A 14,785-nucleotide genomic window follows, 5' to 3' on the forward strand; every position below is an offset into this window, starting at 1 on the left:
TGATTGTCTTCGTGCAGTCATACGAGTATCAATAAGTCGTCCAATGATTGGCATCGATGAGACGTCGACACTGAGTTCAGTCTGCTGCAGCTCTAAGGAGAGGAAGAGGAAGGAAGGGTTAGTCCTGCACGCTGGCTGTAATTCATATAACAATGTCACCAAGTATAATGAGTGTGTTCACATGCACTCGCCTGCATAATCACCTGGTTTCAGAGACCTGAGCGAGCCTCCATCCGTCCGGTTAGTGACTAACCTCAGGTTTCCTGGATCTGTCGAGGACAGAGACACACCTTAAGATCAAAACCTGAAATAATATGAGTCACGCTCACAGAGAGCTGAAGAACCAGGCTCACCTTGTTTCTGTGTCACATCCTGAGCTGATTCGTCCTGCTGCTGCACGTGCTGGTGTGGGCAGTGTTTCCTCAGCGTGCTGCCTGCAGGACAGAGTCTGTGTGTGCACAGAAACGGGATCTTTGATTGACAGGTGACCTTTGTGTTGTCTTTAGTGTAACAGGAGCGAGTAGACACTGCATGGATTTGAGGAAGCATCCTCAAATCAGGTTATTTTAGTTTTCATCCATCCTGACTTTACTGCTGGAAAGAACCGACTTGTGTTCCTCTTGTCGTGCCCAGGCCGCGCTCAGAGGTTCACACATGGACTGTGTAAAACGAGTGCATTTCCCAACAAACCACGCTGCGGTCGGAGTAGCTTTTATGAGCGCTGGCCTTCAACTCTGGTTATGGTTAGCTCTGTTTTTAGGCCTCATTCCTGCAGAACACAGCGTTACAGTCACAGACACGAGAGCTCAACATTTCTACTGGTCAAAGATAGTGGAAAACTTTACTAACCAAGTCAGGTGACCACAAACCAGAGAGCTGACTGAAGGGAGAGGAGAAGGGCGATAGGAATGGAGGGGTCTGTTGGCTGCTCCGTCTCTCTCCACACCGGGGCAGATAACTTTACACAAAGCTGACAGGCTGATGGATCCTCCTGAGTGGTGAATATGAACAGATACCCATCATGGTTAGGTCACGGTCAGAGACATCAGGCCAACCCGGCACGGGGTTTACCACGCAGAGGCTCCGAGCTGAGACGCTGCTGCCACAGAGAGGGCTTTGTTGTTCCTGGAGGACCTTTGTGACGGTTGATGTTGCCCCTGTTCCGGCTTTTGTTTGAGTTGTACATAAATCAGCGTGCACGGTGGTGCAGTGGTTAGTCGCCACTCAGCTAGAAAGCTCCTGGTTAGTAGACGTGGGGGATCTTTTGCATGTTCTCCTCGTGCATGCGTGGGTTCACTCTCGCCCAGTGACAGCTGGGATAGGCTCCAGGTATAGATACTGGATGTGCATAAATCAATAGAAGCTGTAAACTGTACAAAGCAGATCTTAAAGGTCAAACTGTGACGGAGGAAGAAAAGAAGAAGTTTGACGCTGCCCTTACGCTCTCTGGTCCGATGACGATTGTTAGTGAAGTCGTCCACTGTGATTGGGCGGTTACATCAGGACGCTAAGATGGTGGAACGCACAGTGGTTGATGATTTGAGCAACTGGCGATGGAGGAAACACTGAGAGTCAGCCCAACCTTGGGTCAGTATTTCAAAAGAGTTCTGCTGTTCTGCTCTGAGACGTTTGTTTTCACTGTAGAGCCGCGAACAGGAATAAGAGGGATTGATTGGGGCTCGGTGTAGAGTCAGTAGTCCCTCCATCAGAAGGTTGGCGGTTCGATCCCTGACTGCTACAGCCACATGTCGAAGTGTCCTTGGGCGAGACGCTGGACACTTGGGATCATTGATACTGATCGGAGACTGGCGCTGTGAATGAGTGAATGTGACATGTCGTGGTTTGTAGACGACTATAGACTATATAAGCGCTTTGACCAGTGACACAGCTGTAAAGGAACATCTGTGTTACTAACGATCTGTTCAGTGTGTCAAAGGTCGTCAGATACAGCTCTAACATCGAAGTGATTAAAGTGCTGAGTCTGTACATGTCCCACGTCTCCCTCAGGGAACCTTCTCGTCATAAACTTATTAACTTATTAACTCCAGCGTGACATCAAAGTTCATTCAGAGGCCTGACGAAGCCTTTGATGTCCAACACTCGAGCACACTGCCCCCTCCTGTGTTCAGACTGGACATCAGAGTCTCATGTGGAGCCGAACCCTGCCGGGCCTCAGGCAGCGTTTGGGCGCTGTCTGCCTGGAGTCACGTGCTCTGTGGTTAGCCGAGCGGCCGCACCGCTCCAGCTCTCCTGACGGGATGATGGATGAACGGCTCTGTAGACGAGGCTGCCAGAAAAACATTTTTCCTGCTCTCTGTCATCTGGCCGCCCGTCCTGTCCTCACAGTTTGTGTTTGATTGAGTAACAGTTGCACTCGGGATGAGTCTAAACATTTAGATTCTTTGGAAAGAACCGTCAAAACGTGACGGTGGAGCTGAAGGCTAACAAACTCAGAGCGTGGCCAGTTTTAGACTCGTCCCGGCTAAGTATAGAAGCTTTAGTGAAGCTTAGATTACAGGTTGTTGCTGTCTGTGTGGTCATAACCATCACCATCTGGACACATAACAGAGAAACTACTCCTGTCTAAAATGTAGGAATAAAGCAGCGAGCTCCAGAGGCTGAAAACTGAAGGCAGCGAGGAAGCGAAGTTATTTTAGTAACATCTCAGATTTGGGTTCAGGACAGCCCCCCTACGGCTGCTATGTCCCCCCCCCATGTGACACAGATCAGATCTTTTCAAATCTGTTTGAACAGCAAAAAGTTGCATGATGTCGCATGTTTTTAAATGTGGGCTACTTCCAAATCCAAAACATGTATTTGAACACTCAAATTGGAATTGGTCCGCGTTGCCTTGGTAATACGCACATTTCCAGGAGTGATTGAAAGAAGAAGAAGAAGACTTCCTTGTTCCGCTTGACCATGGAGGACAAAGACACGCAGCAGTGGAGAGACGGCTGCCTCTAGAAGGCTCATACCACCACCGAAGTGTTGCAGATAAGGACTAATGCCTTTACTGCTCTTGCCCGTCTCTGATGGAGATGTCGCTGACTTGCACAAAAGTTTACGCACATCCGAAGCCCCGACGTCCGGGAGCGTCCATGTTTTACGGAAAACGAATGTGTGTCTTTTGGAAATAATGTTCTGTTCACATTGATCTGACCTGGGTCACGTTCTAAAGAGGACGTTTAAAGTGACCCCTAATCAGACCTGAGCATGAAGGCCTGCAGTACGAAAGCAGCCTTTGACTTTGATTTACATTTTATTGTTGGAGGACAAAGACTTTTATTGCCTCACTGTAATCATTTACATTTGACCAAGAACTGACTTGAACCTAAAGAGGGAGTCATAAAATAACTTGCAGAAAAAAAGCCAAACCAAAGCTTAGCGGGGTCACGCTGATCAGCGCTCCGGAGCAGTTTCATTCAGGGAGCTGAAAAGCAGGAACCTTCGGACCGTTAAACCTCAGATTGAGGAGAAGCAATGTGGGTTCTGTCCTCGCTGTGGCTTTGGGGACATGTTTACCCCTGCGTGGTTGTTGAGACTCCAGCCTCATGTGTTTGTGGACTTGTAGAAGCTTTGTGACAGCGTACCCGTGGGGAGTCCTGTGAATGGTACTGCAGGAATGTACCGGGAAAAACAAACAGCATATTTGGTGATCGAGCCGCGCGATCCTTCAAAACAGAAGTGCAAGCCCTGGCCCCATTCTTGGCACAAAGTTAGACACATAGGCGGGTGTTGGTCTCTGCCAAGGCGCCCTTTGCCCTCTGGAATCCAGTTCATTTGTGGACAGAAGAGAAGAGCATCCAGTTTGTAGACCTCAAAAGTGCATCTCTATTGATTTCATCAAACCTTCAGCAGGCACCGGTGCAGTTAAGATCCGGACATCAGGTGGGAGCTTTGAGTGTTCCTTTGTGTTTAAACAAGCCCGTTGAGGTGGTTCTGTCATCTTGTTAGGATGCATCTTTGGAGGTTTTCCAGGCACGTCCAACTTTGGGAAAATCCCAGGCCAGACCCAAAACTTGCTGTAGGGAATGTCAAGGATCTCATCCGGCACCGTGAACGTCTCCAGATCCCCAGGGAAGAGCTGGATAACGTTCCCACAGTAGACTGACCTCTTAATTAACATAATCTACCCTCAAGGAACGGTCCAACTATCTATTTTTTTTACGTCTTTGGTGGTTTCAGTGATCAATACCTTTTTAATTATTTTGATAAAGTAATATATTTGCTGTCTTATTTGTAACTAGCAGCCTTCCTTCCGCCTTATTGGAAAATATTCCAGAAACATGGACTTCAGCCCAACGATCCGATCGTCCAACAACAGGTTGAAACAGGAAACTCGTCCGTCTCAGCTTTGATTTATGTCTCCTCTTCCTGTTTCCTCACTGTCCCATGACTTGTGTTGTTTCTAGAAGGAGGTTCAAGTCTCTTCTCAAAGCGTCGACTTTTATCACCATTTCAGACCGATAGTTGAAGACTGAGCAGTCACCCTGAAGTCTCATAAACCAACAGAACAGTTGCTAAGCTAGCAGAGCCAGGTCGGACATCCCAGAAATGGAAAAGGGGAAAATCCAACGCAGCTTGAAATTCAAAGCTCATAGATCTAACTCCTTTCATAGATCCCCGGGGAATCCTCAGGTCGGAGTCAGGTCGGGTATGACTCAGGTGTTTATTTGTGCTGCTAACCTTGTGTTTTTATCCTCACTCAGGATCCCCCGGATCCAGAAGAGGAACCTACGGCCAAGGTAAACCTGCTGTTATGTCACTTTCAGCTGCTCCTTTCACTGCTCAAGTCAAATATACAAACAGTTTCCTGCTGCTCTCAGTGTGACCAAAGGACGGATGTTAACGCTGGTGCCTGTCCTCTCTCAGGCTCCTGTGCTGTGCCAAAAGTGTGCAGCACTGGCTAATGTTAGCTTACATTTCAGGCAGCTAGTCCCCTAGTTACATCATCATCATCGGTATTGATTTATTACCAGGTGTTTGATATTTGATATGGAACAGAATAAAGTGATAATACTTCTATTGCTTACGTAGATTAATTGCTAGCTAAGCAATGTAGCAAACAATGGATAGTGGGTAACATCAGTTAATTACTGTAGAAGCTAACATATTAGGGAACCAACAGCAGATCCATGCAGCGTAGCTAAATTCAGCTAGCTGGCTAACCTTAATAATTAAGCTACGTCTAAGAAATGTACCTTAAATCAAACCAGGGTCAACATTTATCGGGAATCTGATTCATGGAGGGATCTTTGTTAGGTTTTGTTAGCTAACGTTAGCTTGCTCGCTAATGCAGACAAATTGTTAGTTTCGTTTATTAGCTTAAATATAAAAGAATGCAAAGTACATTAAAAATATGAAAGCATGTGTATGGGTGTATGGGTGTGGTGAAATATAATGTAAAAGGTAATACAGACCAACACAATCTAGTTAGCTTATGTAGCTAAGTACTGTCTTCAGTGCATAACGTTAGCAACCAGGGACAGCTCCTTACAGCCTGGCTTACAAGTTACAGCAAGCTGGCTAACTGGTTATAGTTAGCTAACATTTGCTTAGTCGCTAATGCAGACAAACTAACATAGCAAAAACCTGTCTTAAGTGAATAACATCAGTGAATTCATACAGACTCCCGGGGCTGATCTGGCTGCTACATTGGTTAACTTCCAGCTTGTAAAGTGTCATCTTACAAAATACAGGATCCAACACCAGATTCATGCAGCGTAGCTAACTTACAGCTAGCTGCAACAACTTCCTTGCTTGCTAACGTTATTGCTAGCAGAACACAAACTGAATTGATATGTTAGATGTCTAGTTTGCCACAAAACTTAAGCAGCTAACAAACACCAAGATGCTAACGTATGGTTTGACAAACTGTGGTGGTTTTAGGCAGCGATTAAAGTAATGGTATATAACTAACGTGAAGCCAATCGTGTTTGTCCCAGGAGGCCGTCTGTAGTTCACTGAACGGCCACCTGTGTCAGTATTTAGACGACCTTCTATAAAATCCAGGTGGTACCTTTAAGTGTTGTAGAGCTGGGATAATTACATAACACGTTGTCATTCTGTTTAGCCTTAATATTAGCTCCAAAATAAAACATCACTGTCAGATAATTTAAGGTAAAGAAGTACTAAGCTACATTAAGGGAATAATGGTCTCTGTCTACCTCTCTGTATTAAAGCGCTACGTCTCTGCGTTTATCTTCCAGGACAGTCGATCAAAATGTTCATCCGAGGCCGGCCGATCACGATGTACATCCCCTCCAACATCCAGAACTATGAAGACCTGAAGATGGAGCCGCCCTCTGAGCGGCTGGAGCTGGACTGGGTGTATCCTCTTCTGGCCTCTGGTTCATATTTATAAGGGCCTTGTTACATTCAGAGCCTGCTGCTTTCACTGTGAGGTCATGACCTGGATTCAAGCCACGCTGTCGGTTTGGGAAAGTGTCTGTTTAAGAGTCTGTTGAGGGAGAGTCTTGTTAGCTTTGGATATGTGACTGCCATGTTGAGAGAGTGTTAGTAAATATAAATACACCTGCAGATTAGTGCATGATAGCATAATATTCATATAAATGTTCCAGTGATTACCATGAACCTTGACCCCGTGATGCAGATATGGCTACCGGGGTCGGGACTGCCGGGCTAACCTGTACTTCCTGCCCACGGGGGAGGCCGTTTACTTCATCGCCTGTGTGGTCGTGCTTTATCACATCAACAACCGCACACAGCGGCACTACCGCAAACACACAGACTGCGTGCGCTGGTGGGTAGCAGAGTTTTTCAGATTAACTTAACAGCTGTGTCTGATGTCGGGATCCTTTTTTATACACGTTATTATTTATTTAGGATGTGTCTCTTGTTCTGGAGCTAAAACAGGCTGAGATCGTACAACATGTCAAATCTATAAAAACAACAGGCAGAGAGCAACAGGTCCACATTAGGAACAACAGTCTCACTCTTCTGTTGCACAGTTTAATTCAGAGCTCTGAAATGTGCACTTTAGTGTGAGATGCTGCACAGACAGGACAAACTCACTATGTGCTGTCAACATGATCCATATATCCTTACAACACTAACACTCTTATTCCTGTATTAAGTTGCATATTTCTTTGGTGTGTAGGTTCGACAGTAACTGTTGTAACCTAACTCTCGTCCTTTGCCTTCTGCTGCAAAACTTTTCAACATAAAAAAAGTGACAGCAAACAGAAAAACGTGATTTAAGAATGAATGCATCTTTGACACTTGTTGCATTAGTGGTTTGGGTTACATGAATGAAGAGGAAATCCTGAGAACAGCTTTTAAAACTGCGGGCCTGCGTCTCTGAGGGATTGTGCAGCTGTTGTGCCCGCGAAGCATGTGCAGATGAGACATCTTGAAGTGCATGCAGAGGGTTAAATGCACCATAAACTGTGCAGCAGAGCAAACAGCGTCTCTGTGCTCCAGTGCTGTTTGTATTTAAAGGAGTCATTATGCAAACATTTGGGGCAAATTTAGCTTCTTTCTATGCAAATGATCCTCGTGGCAAAAAGCGTCTAATTATATTGTAATTATATTACCACCTGCAGAGAGCTGGTGGGAACTGCAGACGTGGTGTTAAACTCATCATTGATCATGACGATAAGTCCACCTTTTGTGTGATCAGAACATTAAAATATCTGTAAATAATCTGATAATAATAAAGTGTCAGTATTATTATAATCAGGAGAGCGATCAGTCCGGGGCTGAGCACACGTTGTCCACATGTGTGGAGCCGTTAGCAGGACGGGGATTGTTATCTGGACGAGCTGCTGCTGCGCGCTCGTTTACAAAATGAAGCTGCGTCACAGAGAGTGAAACTAGTGAACACCTGTCGAGTCTGGACTTTACAATAAAGTGTTAAAGAGCTGCCCCCTCCTCTCCCTGCTCAGCATCGATGTGTGCATGGAGCTGAGCTGCGTCAGTGTGGAGCTCAGTTAATGTGTGGAGCTGCAGACAGCTTCTCTCAATCAGACACAAAACAAACTGCTCGAGCTGTGAAACTGTGGGCCTGTTTGTGCTTCATCATCAGAGCAGTTTGTTTTGTGAATCGGACCTCGAGACGGAGCAGAGAGAGGCCGCGTTTCATTCTTAGTAAATGCCCCCTCAGTGTTGAACTCTGCTTACAGAAAAAGATTTCAATTCGTGTAAAACATTTTTTTTTTTTATGTCCTCGAACTTTACATCCTCTGCGATATCACTGACATTTTTATTGTCACGTGTAGTGAGCCAGTAAATGAAGGCCATGAAAATGAAATCTAAAACTGTCCGTGGTTCAAAGAGTTCAAACTGTCTGTTGCCCTCTGACATCTATTTAATGCACTAAAATCCTTCTTAAACACTTGTACCAACATTACACCCTTTAGAACCTGTCAGAACACGTAAACGTCCTTTGAGCCCGTCACAGCCGGGTCTACAGTCGGGTCTACAGTCGGGTCTACAGTCGGGTTTACGGCCTGTGAGACGGCTGGACGAGACATCTGGCTTCTGTTGTGGTCAGCTCAGATGATCGGACTCATTGATTCGTCCTGATCATCTTAAACATGTTCTACACATTTACACTCTGGGTGAACATGTTACAACTGTCAGCCAATGAGAGAGAAGTTTACTGGCAGACAGAGCCGCAAACACTGCAGCTGTGAGGCTAACGTTAGCTAGCATCATACAGTTGTCAGTAATCTGACCTCCAGCACGTGTTGACGTCTCCTCAAACCTTTGATCCAGACTCATCAGCCGTCCTCCTGAGGTCATGTGGGGTCACCTGAGGTCAATTTAAACTCATTGTTAAGCTCCTGCAGACGGAGCCCAACCTAAGAGGTATCGACATGTTAGCCACCGCCACGCCAAAGGCTAATAGAGCTATTTTTGGTTTAACCTAATAATGAACTCAACCACGTCTTTATGTGGCAGCTGGCGGCTGATTGTGCTCAGACCGACATGTCACCACCTGCCTTTAAACCACTTTGACCACAACACTGCAGAAAATACCTGAGTGGGTAGGAAAGGTGTGATAAGATGCCTCTGTTCGACAGGTTCATGTCGGGTCACAGAGAGTCAGTTTCCTCCCGCCTGATGTCGAGTCCAGAGAACATTTGCACAGCCGAGAAACTCGATATCTGTTTGCTTAAAGAATCTTTTTAATCCTGATTCAAACGGAAGCCAGGATTCAGCATGCAGCGACCTGCAGGCGAGACTTCAACACACATGTACTCAGAAACAGACTGATGAGCTGAATTCTATTTAAAGTCATTCTATATGTTCACGTTTATAAACATGCCAGATATATGTGGTCTGGATGGTTTGTGTTGGAGCCAGAGGCAGAGAGAACACACGGAGATATATGATCCAACATGTTGGACGCCTCAGAGTCACCGTGGTTTTGGCGTGAATGTTGTGGATCTGAAATAGATATTGGCTCTTTTGATTTATTGAAAAACACAAGCAATGAAGGATTTGTAAAATAACAGTTTCTTTGCCTCCAGTTTTACACACAGTCCAAAACAAATGTATCACTGAAACTTACTGTGGTCTCAGAATGGCACACTGACTGTTCCTACAGCGTAGAACACAATCAATTATTCACTGTCACTCGTCTTCTTTCTTTGTGGCGCCAACACGACCACAGAACTGTTTTTAAATATTTTATATCTGGCACGTTATATAATCACATGAACCTCAACGTTAGCTCAACGTTAGCTCAACGTTAGCTCAGCGTTAGCTCAAATATCTGTGCTTTCTCCGGCTCGTTACTTTAGCTTAATTGCATTTAAAGGGAATTCTCTTTAATTAAATATTATTTTTACCATTGGAGCAAAGTTAATGTTCATTATTTTCACTATATTGTTCTTTGATTTGAAGTTCACATGATTTCAGTTTAATAGTCTCCATATTAGAGGTGAGCTTCAGTTAGCTTAGCACAGAATCAGCTGCTAGAAATGTCCTTCAGAGGGACCCGTCTGATGGTCCTGCAGTGAGGAAGTTTTCAGAACCTGGACTATGGTGGATGAGAGGTGTCGAATGAACTCCATATGTGAAACGCTTTGCAAATTCGAAACACACAAGTGCAAAAGCTGCAACACAAAAACAAAAGCTTCTCTTCTCTGCCACTGTACTCAATGCTATGCTGTCACTGCAGGACACTACTTACAGCCGTACGGTTACTTTTAACGGAGTAATTTTTTACTAGTACCAATACCTTGTCTGAAATCCCTGCACACGACGTTCTCGTCATATAGTTATATTATCTTTGCTCTTCCTGCAGTCTCACTCTTCATCCTGACAAAGTTCGAGTGGCTTCAGGTCAGACAGCCGGCGTGGATAAAGACGGCAAGGTGACGTGTTTTTAATTCCCCGTTTTTGCCTCTAAATCACATCTTTTAGCAGCTATAACTCACTGATGAGGATAAATGTGTGTGTGTGTGTGTGTGTGTTTTAGCCCCTGCAGCCGTGTGTTTATATCTGGGACTCGACCACGCTGGTCACCCTGCAGCAGATCGGCCTGGGAACCTTCCAGAGGGGGGTGGGATCAGTGGCTTTTTCCTTTGCTGTGAGTAAACTGTTCACTTTTGATTTAAAGAGTTATTCATGAATGATTTACTGAAACAAATGATTCAGAAGCAGGCCTTTATTTAAAACAGAGACGATGCAACAGGAGGGCAGGAGTGTAAGTGTGTAAATGTACTTCATATTGAATCTGTTGATGCTGTTTTAGGACTCGGGAGCTTCCCTGTGTGTGATCGATGACTCTAACGAACACATGCTGTCAGTGTGGGACTGCAGCAAGGGCACCAAGCACACAGAGGTCAAGGTAAGCAACAGCTACAGGTTTAGTAATGAGGAAGCCTTTACAATGATAGATTGACCAGCCTTATTCACAGCCCAAACACAGCAGACAGTCCTCATGTTGAGAACATCGGCAATTTCTTTATACGCTCCACAATATCAAGCACAGAAAATAAATAACCACCACAGCAGTAAATGACAGCATCGTCTGCATATAGATGATTCCCTAGAGGACCCAGGACAGAACCATGGGGGACCCCTGATCCAACGTGTACCCAAGCGATCGTAGCTCCAGGATCAGATCACCTGTGTCGTGTTAATTATGTTGTTAACTATGCAGCGATAGTGCTTTGTTGTTTTCTGAAGCCAGACTGATACAGTGAAAGGTTGTAAGTGCTCAAGATGTCTTTCAGTTCATTATGAAAGAATCTGTGAGGGAACTTTGATAAGACAGTTAGAAATCAGCCTTTGATTGTTCAGTAATCCCGTCTCACCATGCGCACGTCAGGACTTCCGTAGAACACAAGGTACAGGATAAGCACTTGCCCGGTTGCCGGACGGTATGTTTCTAACGCCCCGGGGCCTGTAGATAAAGCATTTAACTGGCCCGGTGTGCCAGTAGGATCCAAGAGCCCAGTCCCGCGCCCAATCTGATGTCAGCATCACTGCAGGCACTTTGGCTGCTGCTGTCAACAACACTTTACACGCTACTCGCTGCACCCGCGACGGCTCAACTGCCATGCTAGAACACGCTAATTGACATTAGCAAGCTACCGCGGACGAGTGAAATGTTTTTAAAACCTTCTACTCCTGGTCAAATGCCGGGAAGAACGGCAACAGTTGGAAAAAAAACAGAGTGCACCGGACTACGAAAAGATAAAGGTGGGTGGTATACGGGTTTCAGTAACGTCACCCGTGTCACGTTCAAAGAACACATGGATTTTGCAGTACCGTCATTACCGGGATAAACACACACGTTTTAGTTTCCTTACACACACGAGGGATTAACTGCACGCTGCCTTTGTTTACATTTTCCAGGGCAGACGTTTAAAGTGAGTGAGGAATTTTAAAAGCAGGATGAGATGTTTTGTTAAAACCACTTCAGCATGAACAGGACAAAATCAGCTAAGAGAGAAGAGGTACGGCTTTGTCCACAGGGGGCGCCAAAATCAACACAAACGTTCCTCACGGCAGCTTTAAAATAACACAAAAAAAACCTTACAGCACAAAGAAGTGGTTTTGTCAATGGAGTGTGGTGGCTTTAAGAGAACAGTTTATGGGCTGTTTCTTGTTTAAAAAAAGGCCCAGTTGTTCAAAAAGTTTAGTATGGATTGAAAATGATTCAGGTTTTTAAATCCCAGTTTGTTCTATCCACGTTCAGCTAATCCATCTTCCTGTTCTCCTGGTTTTTCAAAGTAAAACTGGATTGGCTCAACCTAATCCAGACTTTTCATGAGAAAAATAAACAGCAGCTGAATTAAACGAATGCCTTTCAGCCCAAGGCTCTCGTCGGGGTTTCACCGACAGGGTTGCACGGGACGACGTGCTACATACTTTGTCCACAGGGGGCGCCCAAATCCAGTTAGAATGAAAGTCCCTCACAGCTGCTTTAAATTAAACATTTCATGTTTGATACCAAAGCTACATGGTGGATTATTTTACTGGGACAAAATCCTTTATTTTTGTACAACCCAAATGTCTGCTTAATCTACGATGTCCCTGTAGAGATACAGTCATCGAGTGCACAGTATAAAATGTTTACAGTACAGTTTAAACTACACTAAATGTTTACAAGTCACATTTGGTGTGTGAGCTCCTGAGTCCTCCCTCTGCTGGGATCAGGATCGTCCTGATGTGAAAGCTCGATGCAAAACTCCTTAAACTCGCACTGCGTCGTCCGTCGTCTGACGGATCGGACAGGATTCATTTCAGTTCTGTCTCTGGGTCACAAATGATTACATCATCACATGATCAAACAGACAGCGCACTGAGGGTCGGGCCGGCTGCAGGGACGTGGAACGATTCTGTGGGAGGGTGAAGGCGGGAAAACATGGCTGCCGTGTCTCTGCTCAGCTTTTATGGGCATTATCCCAAAACGCTTCCACTTCCCTGAGAGACGTCTTTTTTCTGCAGGGCTGCCATGGCAACAGTGTAAATATTTTATACTGTGTGTGTGTGTGTGTGTGTGTGTGTGTGTGTGTGTGTGTGTGTGTGTGTGTGTGTGTGTGTGTGTGTGTGTGTGTGTGTGTTCTGGAACGCAGCAGTGGGATCACATAGGAGGAACGTGTATGTAATGTCATGTCAGGAGTTTAATGGTCTCGTGCACGGTGTGGACGGATCGACACCGACACACACTGTACAAACACACACACCGACACACACTGTACAAACACACACACACGACACACGCTGTGGAAACACACACGTTCATCCAGCAGGAACAAGATAATTACCCCCCCTCCCCCCCTCTCTCCTCAGCAGTGGAAGAGTCCATATGTACTTTACAGCTCGTCCTGAATGGAGCTTTCTGTGCAGAAAAGATGTTTCTGTACGAGTTGTACACAAGCACACACACGCACACTCTGCGTCTGAGTGTTTTTCACAGTCGTCTTCAGACTTCAGAAGTTTGAACCCTTTCATCAAAGTTGTCACAGACTGAGCCTGGTTGGATCCTCTGTGTGTGTAGTAGTTGTAGTTGTTCTAACCAGCTGTGTGTGTGTGTTGTGTTCCTCAGAGCACCAACGAGGCGGTGTTTGCGGTGGAGTTTAACCCCAGCGACAGCTCCAACATCATCACCTGCGGGAAATCTCACGTCTACTTCTGGACGCTCAACGGGGGACAGTTCACCAAGAAGCAGGGGATCTTTGGAGTAAGACTCACAGGAGGTTATCCTGACCACGTTTCAGCTCAGTCTTACTTCAGCTCGCTGACGGTCCACACGAGTCACTGATGTAAAATGACGTTTGCAGCTTCCTCAGTTTGAGGCCACAAAGGGAAGTAAGGAGTGTTTACAAAGGGAGCTAAGAGGAACCATGTGGAGACTGAAGAGGGCAGATATTAGAGTCTGGAGAGAAGTGACAGCTGCTGTCAGGGCGGTTATTTTTAAAGAGAAAGAGGAGGAATGGGAAACCCAGTGGTGGTTTCACATGCATGCACCTCGGGCTCAGATTCTGCTGAATCAAAAATGTGTGTGGACGTTTGTGGAGGACAGAGATGCAGCGAGTTGTGGAGGCCGATTTCCCAGTCGGATGTAGGAAGTATAAGAAGAAGTCGACCTCTAAAAACTGTCTCCTTTTCTTTTCAGAAATACAAGAAGCCGAAGTTCATCCAGTGTTTCGTGTTCAGTCTGACCGGAGACGTTCTGACCGGAGACTCTGAGGGGAACATCCTGACGTGGGGGAAGTCCGCCGCAGACGTGAAGACGCTCGGGAAGGGAGCCAAAGGTCCGAGCTGCAGATCAACAAATCATGGAGATGAATTTGTCTGTTTGAATAATAAAATATATAAAACATGCTGATAATAAACGCAAACTTTATGTCCCCACAGAGACGTTCCAGATCATGCGTCAGACCAGAGCCCACGAGGGCAGCGTGTTCACCCTGTGCACCCTGCAGGGCGGCGCTCTGCTCAGCGGGGGAGGGAAAGACCGAAAGATCATCCGCTGGAGCGCCGACCTGGCTCCAGAGAGAGAGTGTGAGGTGAACCACAGCTCTGTGTGTGCCTGAGGATGTAGTTACGCTCAGATTACAGTGAACAGCTAACGACCGAGTCATGTGTGCAGATTCCAGAGAAGTACGGGGCGGTCCGAACCATCGCAGACGTGGACGGGGAGGAACTGCTGGTTGGTACGACCCGGAACGCCGTCCTCAGAGGAACCTTCTCAGACGGATTCGTGGCCATCGTGCAGGTGAGTTCATGATCACGTGGTCGTACACGAGTGTTTGTTTTGTTTGGCTGGTAACCCTGAGCAACATGTCGTCTCCTTCAG

The 14,785-nt window shown here is 45.9% G+C and overlaps 1 protein-coding gene across 1 annotated transcript in view; it reads left to right on the plus strand.

Moving 5' to 3' along the window:
* The window catches only part of eml3 (EMAP like 3), a 40,229-nt gene that overhangs the window by 21,624 nt on the left and 3,820 nt on the right, over positions 1-14,785 (plus strand). The window contains exons 7-16 of the mRNA XM_069672190.1: positions 4,710-4,745; positions 6,210-6,330; positions 6,614-6,763; positions 10,277-10,346; positions 10,451-10,561; positions 10,727-10,822; positions 13,532-13,666; positions 14,102-14,240; positions 14,344-14,495; positions 14,579-14,704. Coding sequence (XP_069528291.1) covers positions 4,710-4,745; positions 6,210-6,330; positions 6,614-6,763; positions 10,277-10,346; positions 10,451-10,561; positions 10,727-10,822; positions 13,532-13,666; positions 14,102-14,240; positions 14,344-14,495; positions 14,579-14,704 — 1,136 coding nt within the window. The remainder of the gene's footprint in view (positions 1-4,709; positions 4,746-6,209; positions 6,331-6,613; positions 6,764-10,276; positions 10,347-10,450; positions 10,562-10,726; positions 10,823-13,531; positions 13,667-14,101; positions 14,241-14,343; positions 14,496-14,578; positions 14,705-14,785) is intronic.

This window comes from Semicossyphus pulcher, unplaced genomic scaffold, assembly GCF_022749685.1.
Source record: "Semicossyphus pulcher isolate SPU_LCO1_2020_fin unplaced genomic scaffold, fSemPul1.0.p SCAF_21, whole genome shotgun sequence".
In the NCBI taxonomy this organism is placed as follows: Eukaryota; Metazoa; Chordata; class Actinopteri; order Labriformes; family Labridae; genus Semicossyphus; species Semicossyphus pulcher.